This window comes from Saimiri boliviensis, chromosome 2 (assembly GCF_048565385.1).
Source record: "Saimiri boliviensis isolate mSaiBol1 chromosome 2, mSaiBol1.pri, whole genome shotgun sequence".
Classification (NCBI taxonomy): domain Eukaryota; kingdom Metazoa; phylum Chordata; class Mammalia; order Primates; family Cebidae; genus Saimiri; species Saimiri boliviensis.
In genome coordinates, this window is record NC_133450.1 from 191532778 (window position 1) to 191546063 (window position 13286).

The following is a 13286-nucleotide window of genomic DNA, read 5'->3' on the forward strand; positions in this document are numbered from 1 at the left end:
CCTGGGGAAGGGATTTACTGGCTCAGGCTGGGTCAGGTTCCCACCCTGGAATTAATCAGCTGTGGCCAGAAGTTGGGGTCACCTGGTAACTGGGCTGCTCTGCTGCTGTCAGAGCTGCCAGGAGGCTGGAGAGGGCAGTTTATGAAGGAAGGGACGATGCTGAGCAGGCAACCCCAGAACTGTTCCCTGAGTTTCTGAGCAGAGGAATATGGCCCAATCTGACCTGCATTTTGGGATGAGTAGGCATTAAAGACGACAGGTTTTTTCCTTTTATTCATAAAAACAAATTTGCAACAATTTATTAAAAATCGATACCATGCAGTAGGGGTATGAGAAATTCCTCATTTACATTTGATTCTGGCAGTTCCAGTCTAATTTAAAGCGTTTGTGCACTAACATCATTGGAAAATGCCTTCGGGCCGAAGCCTCTTCGGAAATGGACGGTGTGTTTGCTGCATATAAAAGAACAGAACCGTTAAATAGCTAGAGTCACTTCTGTGGGTCTTGTTATTTGTGAGGAAATGAAAAAAAATGGGTGAACCTACAGTATCAGTAAGACGGAGAATGTACTTCATGGGTTATCCTAGAAGACGGTGCACGCTCAGGAGTCACAAAGGGTTACAGACACACAGGCTCACCTCCTACAGTCCAATACTTTTGTTTGTTTTCCTGCTATGCTGGAATAATATTTCTACAGGTATTTTTGTGTGTGTGTGTATACATTATGTACAATTAATTGTCTCTTTCCCTTTGAAAAATTAGTGTGGTCCTTTAAATTAAATTTGGTTCTGGTGAAATCAAGAAAGCAAGTAAATACTGGTAATACACAGTGAGTGACAACACCGATTTTTAAGTGCCTAAACAGAGAATGACTTCAACTTGACCTGTGATGTGTTAACATTTTTTTTTTTCCCTAAAAGCTACAGTACCTCCATAACCTCTCTTTGGGGAGGGGAGCAGAAAGCTATGCTACGTGAAATAGGGTGGGTTTGAAATGCTGGCGATGGTAAGATTCCTGTGGGCCCTTTCGTCGAAGCCTGGTGGAGAAAACAGTTTATTCCTGACTGCAGTGGTCTGGGAAGAGATTATTGCCTGCCTGTTGAAGCTGCCAATAGGTTTCTTTAGGGAGTGAGCGAGCTGCTCAGTTGTGCAGACACCCTGGACATTGTCATTCAGGCCTTTCTTGAGCAAAGAACGAACCTGTCTGGGAATGTCAGAAAAGTCATTGGGAGCCTCCCTCCAGCCCAGATGTTCTGGGTAGAGGGCCCTGCTGGAAGCTTCTCTGGGCCACACCCCCAGCTGTAGTGAGGGCTGAAGGTCAGAGTCATACTCATACCTCACGGGTCCAGGCTGCTTCAGTTTGTTTGGTACAAAGCTTTCCTGGACAAGATCAAGTTTCAATCCTCAGAGTGACCTTGTGAGGTAGGCAGGACAGGTGGTATTTCAACCCCAAGCTGTTACAGAAGGGAAACTGAGGCTCAGAGAGACACTAGTGACTTGACCAAGGTCACGAGGGAGTTGGCCGGGGACTGAGGACTTGAACCCAGGTCTGTCTGACTCCCAGGCCAGTGCTCTTAGGGGTTCAATTAAAAGGGAAGAATGATCTTATGAATGAGAATCAATCTGCTGACTGATTACCCCGGTGATCCCAGGGGGAGAGCTCACTGGCTTGTTTGGATGGAAGGCTGCCTTCCGGAAGCCAAGGGAAGCCCTCAGCCAGCAACTCTCTCCCCTGTGTCTACAGGGATGTCATTTAGCAGAATGCCCCTGATTCACTTTGGTCAGAAACAAAGTCAGTGGGAAAAAAAAATCCCAGCCAGCCCTTGGGCCCTGATGAGAGAGGTTAAAGTGCACAATCTTTCTGTATCGTGTTTGCTGGGAACGGACATTCCATGATTAGCTCGGGTGGTCCCCCTGGTTACCGGGAGCACCCGACAGGAACACAGGGACATGGCCAACGTGGTGGGTGCATGACAGACTGTTGGTGAACGCTGCAGAGCGTGTCTGCAGTGACGTGCCCTAAAGCCCCACGGTCCCCAGCATGGGTGTTACTGTGTTCACGTGTGGCATTTAACCAGAGTAACAAACATCTCATTGCGTGACACAGGTCCCATCAGTCATGCAAGTCAGCCTGCTCCGGGCCCCCAGCCCTTGGCCTGCCTGCCCCAGGGCTGTGCCTGTCTGCGTTCCTGCAGACTCCCTGTTCCAGGAAGGCTGGGGTCAGCTGGCGGCCCTTCCCACCTCCTCCCTCAAAGTGGAGAAGGGCTGGCCTGAGGGGCCACAGCCAGTGATGTGTGTGCAGAGTGCAGAGGCGGTTTCTTCAGAAGCCCCTTGCCTCTTCCCAAGGCTGCGTGGGCCACTCTGTGACTTCCAGCTGGAGTTCTAGTGCCTCTCTCCTTGTCTGGATTTTTTTTTTTTTTTTTTTTTTTTTGCAAGTTTCAGATATCCCAGCTCCTCCTTGTTTGCAGATGTTAAGGAAGAAGTCATTTCATTCCTCTTCTTTGTGAAGGAATAAGAACTTCACAAATAAGGCTCGAGGTCAGGTGCCAAGTCTCCCCCTGCCCCGGTCCTGTCCACCTGAGAGCCATCCGAGTGGTCCTGAGAGGCCAGCGGTGGTGCCCAGCTTCTCCGCAGCCAGAGCCGACAGTGTTTCTGCAGCAGACGCCTCTGCCCAGTGTGGTTCTGTCACGGGGGAGGCCCCGGGCCCTGGCCTCCCACTCTTACAGGCCCGAGACCATAACTCGGAAGGAGGGTGGCACATGTCTGTGGCGGGGGCTAGCAGTGGGGCTGACGCAGGGGCTGACACAGCTGGCGTCCACGCCTCCGATGGATGGGAGGTAGGCGTGGTGGAGGATGGGGAGCTGGAGGGACAGCCGTCGCTGGATGCTGGAGAGAAGGAGAGGGAGGAGTGTTAGTGAAGGCTATCTGAGGCTCACCAGAAAGTTCCTTGGACTCGCTTTGGCTAAAAAAGCTGACGACAGGAGCCTATTTTTCTCTGAATCCAAGATCTGTCCATCCAATCAGCTAACCATTCAGCCATCCAGCAGGTATTTAATGAAGGCCCACAGGTGCCAGCTACTGCCCTGGGAATAACCAGGGAGACTGGAATAAACAAGGGAGATGAGTCTTCTTGAACTTTGGTCCAGGATTTGGCGATTATTACAAACGTCCTAGCAGAAAAGATGCTCCTTGACTTACGATGGGGTTACATTCCCATAAACCCATTTTAAGTTGAAAATATCATATGCTGAAAATGCATTTAATCCACCTAACCTACCAAACATCCTAGCTTAGCCTTGCCTACCTTAAACGTGCTCAGAACACTTATATCAGCCTACAGTTGGGCAATATCATCTAACACGAGGCCTATTTTATTCAAAAGTATTAAATATCTCATGCAATTTACTGAGTACTGTACTGAACGCATATCACTTTCACACCATTGTAAAGTCAAAAAATTGTAAGGGACTGTATTACTGAGGACAAAGCATTGCCCTTCTAACAGGGGTTTGCTGAAAACACAGACATTTCTCCTTCTCTACTCTTGCAAACCTCCACATGGCTTTCAGTTCCGTTCCTGAAAGACTTCTCAGCTGCTCTCTCCTTCCTCTCTCTCCTCTGCCTCTGCTTTGCCCAGGACCGCCTCCCTTCTTGCTGGGCCAATTCCCACAGGCTCTTTCTTGGTCTTTCAGCTTCTTTGGTAGCTAGTGTTACCTTTCCAACACTGGGAAGCCAAGGAAGGGGAAAAAGGACACTGATGTGATATTTGGGGCTCCCTAAGTTCTGTCTCTGGATCTGAAGTTTCCAGGTGAATCTTCTTTCCTCTCCACCTGTAAGCCCTGCCATCTGGTAGCTACTTTCCCTGGAAATCCAGCTCTTCTGCTGTTTCCCTGTCTGGAAGACTCTTTCTCTACTTCCTGACATGATGAATTGTGTTTCCTTCAAGATCCAGTTTAAATATCACCTTTGTGCTCACTCTCTGCTGAGAGAACCCTTTCTCTGCTAAGCAGAATCCTTGGTAAATATCCAGAAATGAAGCCAGAAAAAGCTGGAGGCAGGGCCGAGCTGGGTGTGAGTTAGCATGTGACGGGGGAGCCGTAGGGAAAAGGGAGCTGCCCTCTGACTCCCTTCTCATTGCCATACCCTTCCAGGTCTTAATGACTGTCATGTCACTTTGATTATTGAAAAGGCTGCTCATGGCAAATGTGCCCAGGTGACTGCTCCTCTGCTCTGCTCAGCGGCATTCTTGCACAGTTCTCCATGCATGCAACTTTGATTCTGTGTTCTTTGAGGGAAGGGACTGAGTTCTTACGCCTTCTTGTATTCCCAGCACCTGGCCACTCAGGTGCAAAAATGTAAAAAACAAAAGCCCCAGATCTTAACAAACACCCAATAGGCAAAAGAAATACTGCTCTTCCCATTATAAAGAAGAGGGAAGGATACAGACTTCATGTAACTTCCCCATGGAAACAAAACCAGAACTGGGGAAGTTGGAATTCTTGCTGATTCTGTTCAACCACATTGTTTTGTGGCAGGGGCAAATCAATTCACGGGGACAGCCTTATTCCAACTGGGTGTGCCCTTGGGGTTCATCTAGGTCACTGGTTGGCTGTGACATAGATGGGTACAGATGAAGTGCTGCCCACACTTTCCAGAAAGACTCCTGCCAAGAGACACCTCACAGTTGTGCATGGAACTGTAGTGTTGGAGATCTCATTCTGAAGTTAAAGTTGAACCTGTGTAATGTCAGCTGCAGTCTGTGCCTTAAGGCAAGATCATGCTGGCAAAATGTCCAGGAGAAAAAGAGAAGAATAAACTCTGACCTGGGAAAAGAGTGCTGTGTCCAAGCACCCAGAGCAGGCTGTCTGCCTAGGCAAGGTGGGCCCTGTGGTCAGAGCACTCATTCTGCTCTCTGTTAGGATCCTGTTCACCTTTCATTCATTCAACAAACCCTTGTCAAGAACCAACAAATGCTTGGCAGAACCTGTGTTCAGCACAGAGGATACATGAAGCACTCATACTCTACCCTCAGGATGCTTACACTCTACTGGAGGCAACTGCTAGGCAAACTGCTGACAAATTCCATGTAACTCTCACTGTCCTGGACTGTAAGCTGGCCAGGCCTTGGAGCTGGTTGGGTTGATAGGCTATTAGCTGTAACACTAAGGGGCCCCAAATGGTGCTGCAACTGGTGATTTGGCTGCTTTTGCTAGTTCCTCACGGCTTGTTACTTCCAGAGGCCAGGTTTCAAACTTTGTATTTCTAGCTTCTGCTTCCAATGTGCTACAAGATGAGAAGGTCTAAAATCGCCTGGGGGAACAAAGCTAACAGAGATGTTCAGGTCTTTGCTTATATGTCACCATCTCATTGAGCCTTCTCTAACCAGCCTATTTAAAATGACACTCCCTGACTCCCTTCCCTGCTTTATTTTTCTCCAAAGATCCTGGTGTTTGACGTACCATGTGTTGCTTTTTTATTATGCTATCATCCTTCTAGATAGAATGGAAGCTCCATGAAGACAGAAATTTTAGTCCATTTTCTTCACTGCTATAACCCCAGCACTATGCCTGACATACAGTAGGTCTCGGTGAGAAAGAATGCATTAAGTGAATGCATTTAGCAAGGTTAAATTTTACACATAAAAACGGCAGCGTGCTGCGGTGAACATGGGATTTGATGTTGGACAGATGTGAGTTCAAGTCCTATTTCTTACATGTAGCAACTGAATGAGCTTTGGCAAGTCACCTCCCCTTTTTGAATATTAGTTTTTTTTTCCTCTGTAAAAAGAGCATTGTAATTGGACTGCATCATGGGATGGCTGTGGAAAGCAAATAAAATAATGGATGAGAAAACATGGTGCAAATGGAAAACTCTTGTGCAGGAGTGATGTATTTATTCCTTAGTGATAATTCTCAAGGAGAAGGTACTTACTGTTCTGGAGAGTTTATGTCTTCTATAGGATCTTTGCATGTTCGAGAGGGCTCTGTTGTGTTCCACTGTAGCTGGGGATTTTGATCGAGGTGATTTTTTAAAATGGCCTTTCCTCCATCTGAATGCAAAACAACAATACCACAACACGTTCTGTGAACTTAGCTTTTAAGAATCAACAATGCAACTTTTTGTAGGCTGATGCCCCAGAAGAGAGGATGCAAAGGAGCCCATCATCCCTGTGTGTTCTCTAAGCTGAGGTCTGTGTAGCGGCTCTCCCGGGACCAACACAGTGAGCTGAGAAGCCTCCAGCAATCAGGGATGGAAGCAATGTGCTGGGGATGTGTGTGGCATGCCCCGTGCTCTCCTCTCGAAAAAAAGGACGGAAATCAGGTCAACTAATGTAGGAAACATAACTTAGAAATGAGAGGTTCTAACATTAAGGCCTTTTTCACAGGCACACAGGGATGTAATGACAAAGAAAAAAACCTCCAAGGCATATTTTTCATAAGAGTGGCAAAGATTGAAAAGAAAAATAATAGTAAACTGCTGGTGGGAGTATAAATGGACATAATCTTACTGGGGGGCACTGTCGGTATGTGTCAAGCACCATAAAAGTACCTATTTTTTACCTGGAATTTTCACTTCTCAAAACTATCCTAAGAAAATAATCAAGGATCTGTGCAAAGGTATATACAAGATGCTCAACCTCGGCATAATTTTTTTTTTTTTTTGAGATGGAGCCTTACTCTGTTACTCAGGATCATGCTGCCAGTGGCGTGACCTCGGCTCACTGCATCCTCCCTCTCCCAGGTTCAAGCCATTTTCCTGTCTCAGCCCTAAGCAGCTGGGACCACAGGTGCATGCCACCACGCTGAGAATTTTTGTATTTTTAGTAGAGATGGGGTTTCACCATATTGGTCAGGGTGGTCTCAAACTTCTGACCTCAGGTGATCTACTTGCCTCAGCCCCCCAAAACGCTAGGATTATAGGCGTTGCCACTGTGCCCAGCCTCAACCTCAGCATCATTTATAATATCAAAATGTTGGAATGAATCTGAATTTGTCTGATAATACTGGATTAGTTACATAAGTTATAGGGCCTCCATTCAAAATAATATTGTGTAGCCACAAAACATGGTGATTCAAATTCTCTCAACTCTTTTGGTGCTTCAGAACCATACAAGGAGATGTAAAGAAGTATAAAAATATGGTCCCCATCCAAGATTTGGATTCTTGTGGTCTGGAGGGGAGCACTAGTGCCTTTGTTTCAGTGGGCAACCTTATATGTACGTCATTTTGCATTCACGTGAGTACAGCTGATCCTCGTTATTCATGAATTTTCTATTTGTGAACTTTTCTTCTCACTAACATTTATTTGTAATCCCCAAGTCAATACTTTAAATGCTTTTGTGGTCATTTGCTGACAGGCACAGTGTAGGAAAATGTGAGCTGCCTGATGCATGCCTTCCCAGCTGAGGGTGAACAAGGCGATGCGCTGCCTTAGCATTTAGCTCTTATATTGTAAATAAGTATCTTTCTGGAGGTTATTCAGCGACATGTTTTTCACATTTTGGGCTGTGTGTTGGTGAGTTTGCTGTTTAAAATGCCCCCAAGCACAGCGCGGAAGTGCTGGCTAGCATCCCTAAGCACAAGAGGGCTGTGATGTGCCTGATGGAGAAAATCCCTGAGTCAGGGAAGCCTCCATCACGCGTGCGCTATGCACTCATGGCTATGAGTGCAATGTTAATTAAACCACATATATTAAATAAGATGTCTTTAAACAGAAACATGCATACAACAAAATTATATATTGATTGGTTGACAAAAATGTCAGCTTGTGATGTCAGCCTGTGAGAGACTCCCAGGAATCAACTCCTATAGAGGAGCAATGGTTCAGTATTCACAAAACCACTGGTTGTTTGTTTGTTTGTTTTTTGAGACAGAGTCTTGCTCTGCCCCCAGGCTGGAGTGCAGTGGCACAATCTCGGCTCGCAGCAACCTGTGCCTCTCGGGTTCAAGTGATTCTCCTGCCTCAGCCTCCTGAGTAGCTGGGACTACAGGCGTGTGCCACCACGCCCAGCTAATTTTTTTGTATTTTTAGTAGAGATGGGGTTTCATTCACCATGTTGGTCAGGATGGTCTCAAGTGCTGGGATTATAGGAGTGAGCCACTGCACCCGGCCACAAATCCACTGTTGATGGAGGCTTTATAGAAAGAACATAATGACCGAGACTGTGAAGCAGCAGAATCGACTGTATATCCACACTGCTATGGTCTGAACATGTCCCTCCAAATTCATGTGTTGAAACCGAATAACCAGTGTGATGGCATTAAGAGGTGGGTCCTTGAGGAGGTAATTAAGTCCGAAGGCAGAGCCTGCATGGATGAGTAGAGGGCCCTTAGACAAGGGCTTGAGAAAGTGGCTTTGCCTCTTCCTTTCCTTCTGCCACATGAAGATGCAGAGTTCCTCCCCTCCAGAGGATGCAGCGATCCAGAGGCCATCTCAGAAGTGGAGGCTGGACCCTCCCCAGACACTGAACCTAAGGGCGCTTTGATTTAGAACTCCCCAGCCTCCAGAACTGTACGAAATACATTTCTATTGTTTATAAATTACCAAGTCTGCAGTATTGTGTTATAGCAGCACAGACAGATTAAGGCTTGGAGAACAAATCCCCAAAGTGGGACTGCTGGGTCAGAATGATTTCTGTTTCAACCAGCAACGCTTGAGAATGCCTTGCTCATAACCTGTTTGCCGGCACTCTGAGCAGCTTTTTGATCTCTGGTCTTTGCCAATCTTTGAGGCAAAAGTAGTATCTCATTGCAGATTTAATTTGCCTTCCTTTAATAAGGAGTAAGATTGATCATCTTTTCATAAGTGTAAGAATGATTTTCATTTCCTTTTATGAGATCTCTCTTTTGCTCATTTTTCTTTTGAGATGTTGGTCTTTTTCTTACTAACTGGTATATAGTTATACATACTTTGTGTATTATTACATATCATTTCTCCTTATATATAAGGGCATAAGCTTGTTATCTGAGTTAATCTTTGGCTTTGTTTGATTTTTTTGACCGTACTTATCACGGCTTTTGTATTATGAAAGAAATTCTTTTTATATCTAAATTTATCAGCCTTTCTTTTTGTGATTTCTGTTTTGCATCAAACTGAGACAGGTCCTCCTCTCTCTGAGATTATTTAAAAAAAAATTATACTTTGGTTTCTTCTAGTACTTTCATGTTTTTGCTTTTTATATTTAAATCTTTTATTCATTGGAATTAATTTTTGTGTAGGTGTGAGTTTAGGATCTATCTTATTCTCCTCCAGATTTATCTCAAGGAAATTTATTGAATAATTCCTTTTCTACTACAAATTTAAAATGCCCACTTTTACCAGATACTAAAGTTATCAGGAGTGATTTTTATTCTTGTAATTTCCTTGTTATTATCTCAATTTAAACATTTTTGTAATAACCATGTTTATAATATGAATTATAGAATACTGCTACTGTAATAAGACCACTTGTTACTTATGTAATAATAATAAAAGAAAGATTTTTCATTGATTTAAAATAGTTTTACAGCAAATTGATGAATACATGCTAATGGAAAAATCCAAGCCATAGAGAAGCATAAAAAAGGTAATGTGGCTAGGCGCGGTGGCCCATGCCTGTAATCCTAGCACTTTGGGAGGCAGAGGCAGGCAAATCACTTGAGGTCAGGAGTTCGAGACCAGCCTGGCCAACATGGTGAAACCCTGTCTCTACTAAAAAAAAAAAAAAAAAAAAAAAATGCAAAAATTAGCTGGTCGTGGTGGTGTGTGCCTGTAATCCCAGCTACTTGGGAGGCTGAAGCAGAAGAATTGCCTGAACACGGGAGGCAGAGGTTGCAATAAGTTGAGATTGTGCCCCTGCACTCCAGCCTGGGTGACAGAGCCTCCATCTCAAAAAAAAAAAAAAAAAGTAATGTGAAATCATTTCTTCTCACTCACTCTCCACAATACCATTTCTTTTCACACGAGTCAGTACCGTCAGCAATCTGGTGTTTTTCTAAACCTTCTAAAAAATGCACTCACACACATGTGTATGCATTTGTGTGTCCCATAACAATTAATGTTGGCTCTTTTCACCTGGAGATCTTTCCATATCTGCACAAATAGACCCATCTTGCTTTTTTTAAATTTATTTTTTATTTTTTTAATTAAAGCTGGGGTTTTACCATGATGGCCAGGCTGGTCTTGAACTCCTGACCTCAGGTGATCTACCCACCTTGGCCTCCCAAAGTGCTAGGATTACAGGTGTGAGCCACCCTGCCAGGCCCCATCTCACTTTCTAACAGCTCTAGAATGTGCCATGTTTGGCTACATCTTAATTAATGAAACCACCCCCAAGTAGTGAACATTTAAGTTAATTCCAGTTTTTCTCACCTCCAGACAGCACTGTGAAGACCATCTCTGTGTTCATCTCTGCACACGTGGGAGTATTTGCAAGGGGCAGGTTCCTGCTAGTAGAACTGCCAGGTCAAGAGGTTTAACATGGAACATTTAGACAGTGCCAGACTGACTTCTAATGCATTGCAGGAGAATGCCCATTTCCAAATACTCTTACCAACTCTGGTAATCTTTAAGTTTTTTCCAAAAGGTAGGCAAAAATGGTTTTTTTGTGTGTGTTTTCATTTTTGTAGAGATGGGGTCTTGCTATGTTGCCCAGGCTGAACTCAAACCTCTGGACTCAAGCAATTATCTAGTCTTGGCCTCCCAAATGGCTGGGATTACAGGCATGAGCCACTGTGCCTGGCAGGTTTGTTATTGTAGCTTGCAATTCCCAACTGGGTGGTGAGATTGAGCATCCTATCATAACTAACTGATCATTCTTGCACATTGACGAGGTATGTCTGAAACTGTGAAATCTTGTTCAGAGAAGAAAGGGTAAACTATTCGCTAAGAACAAAAGGGCAAACAAAATATGGCTGCCTCCAGTCAGACACTGGGAATGCTGGCCCCAGTGTGTAGGTGTGGAAATTGAAGCCCCAGACTCAGGCAGGGTGGGGCTCGAAGCGGACACTGAACTGTGGTCAGCAGACAGAGGTTCCAGGTGCTCCAGCTCTGCCTGTGTGACTTCGGCCCAGTCCCATGCCCTGTCTGAGCCTCAGTTTCTTCATCTAAAAAATGGAAGATGAAGAGCTGTTGTTTGAAGGCAAGGTCCCTACCGCATTCCGGGCCCTGCCTCTCTTACCTGTGCTCTCGGTGTAGTTTCCCAGGTTGAGGATGTCATTGAGCTCTTGGTAGTGGTTCTGTTTAATGTAGGTGGTCTTTTCTGGCGTGTCCTGCAGCTGCATGGTGACCTCTTCCAAGTCTTTATCCAGCTAAAAGACAAAGGCTCCAGTTGAGTCCAGGTCCCTGGTCCAGCCCTGGCAGCTAGGCCACTAGCGCCGAAAGGTAGATCAAAGGGCTGGGCCTTTACCTGTATTCAGGAGTGCCCTGAGAAACAAAGGGTTACTGCATCTTGGCGAGGAGATGCAGAAGGACCCTGGCAGCTCTTTGTTCAAGGAAAAGCTATGATGAAAGGGGCCTGGGCTTTGGAAGCATGTGTTCAATGTAGGCTTGAGCCTTGATGAAGCAGCCAAGCAAGCCCAGGGAGGCAGGGGAGGAAGAGAGAAAGAGCTCAGGCGCTGGACAGGCCTAGTGCAAACCCAGGGCTGCCCCTTACTTGCGGTGAGGTTCTCCTGGCTTGTGAGAACCCAGACTCATTTTTTTTTTTTGAGATGGAATTTCGCTCTTGTTGCCCAGGCTGGAGTGCAATGACACGATCTCAGCTCACTGCAACCTCCGCCTCCCAGGTTCAAGCGATTCTCCTGCCCCAGTCTTCTGAGTAGCTGGGATTATAGGCATGCACCACCACACCTGGTTAATTTTTGTATTTTTAGTAGAAACGGGGTTTCTCTATGTTGGTCAGGCTGGTCTCGAACTCCTGACCTCATGATCCACCCACCTCCGCCTCCCAAAGTGCTGGGATTATAGGCATGAGCCACCGCGTCTGGTCCTCAATTTATTTTTCTGTAGAATGGGGTAATAATAGTACCTACACTTCATGAGGAGGTTGTGAAGATTAAATGAGATAATACATGGAAAGTTTAACCCAGTGCCTGACACATAATAGTAGCAGGGCAACCTGCTACTATAATAATATTACTATTATTACAGAGTCTCACTCTGTTACCCAGATTAGAGTGCAGTGGTGCAATCAGTTTACTGCAGCCTGGACCGCCTAGGCTCAAGTGATCCTCCCACCTCAGACTCCTGAGTAGCTTGGACGACAGGTACATGCTGCCATACCTGGCTAATTTTTTTTTGGGGGGTAGAGATGGGGTCTCTCTATGTTGCTCAGGCTGATCTTGAGCTCCTGAGCTCAAGCAATCCTCCCACTTTGGCCTCCCAAAGTGCTGGGTTTACAGGCATCAACTACTGTGCCTGGCCTTATAATTACTATTAGTAATACTTAATAGGACCCGCAGTGTGGAAGACAGACATGCAGGACTCAGAGCTCTGAGCCTCATGCTGTCACGGAGACTCTGGCCAGCAGGGGCTCACTCAGAGGAGTTAATCCTGATGGGTCCCAGTCATCCCCATGTTTTTGAGCCAAGATTTCTCTATTGTTGCCCAGGCTGGTCTTGAACTCTTGAGCTCAAGCGATCCTCCTGCTTTGGCCTCTCAAAGTGTTGGGATTACAGATGTGAGCCACCGCATCTGGCCCATTCCCCGGTTATACAAAAGCCAGGTGCCAAGTCCTGGGGCAATTCAGTCCCAGAGAAGCCTGGGCAATGTGAGTGTTGGGAGTTGGTAGGGGTGGTAGCAGTCAGGGTGGTGGTGAGCATCTGTGATAGTACCATATCTATATATATGTAATGGCTTCCATCCACGATTCCCGGTTCCTATATTTCTTGTAACAGTCTTTTGTAATAATTATTGGGGCACTTTAGGCCTCAGAAGCAAGCCTCATGAAACAGAAGCTCTCTCTCTTACCTTCTCCTGTCATTTTTCATCAGCTCAAGGCAGGACTCTAATCTGCCTGTAGGTCAAAAGACCTTTATCACAGAGAGACCTGCCCCGTACCCTGGAGGAAGAAATGCTACAGAGAGGCCAAGAAAAGTCTGAACAGACAGGCCTTGCTGGGTTTAATCATGCGTTATTGTCCATTCACATTTCTGCACAGTTGTCAATCAAGCCTCATGTAATGAAGCCTCCATAAACACTCAAAAGAACAGGGTATGGAGAGCTTCTGGGTAGCTGAACGCATGAAGGTTCCTGGAGGGTTGCGGCCCAGGGAGGCAAGGAAGCTCCACACCCTTTCACCCATCCCTCGC

At 45.8% G+C, this 13286-nt stretch overlaps 1 protein-coding gene across 1 annotated transcript in view; it reads right to left on the minus strand.

Annotated features, from left to right (window-relative positions):
* Positions 1–246: 246 nt before the first annotated feature.
* GABBR2 (gamma-aminobutyric acid type B receptor subunit 2) overlaps positions 247–13286 on the minus strand; it is a 426862-nt gene continuing 413822 nt past the window's right edge. Inside the window, exons 17-19 of the mRNA XM_039475217.2 lie at positions 11159–11288; positions 5932–6049; positions 247–2886 (exon numbers count right to left, since the gene is read on the minus strand). Coding sequence (XP_039331151.1) covers positions 2721–2886; positions 5932–6049; positions 11159–11288 — 414 coding nt within the window. The 3' untranslated portion in view covers positions 247–2720. The remainder of the gene's footprint in view (positions 2887–5931; positions 6050–11158; positions 11289–13286) is intronic.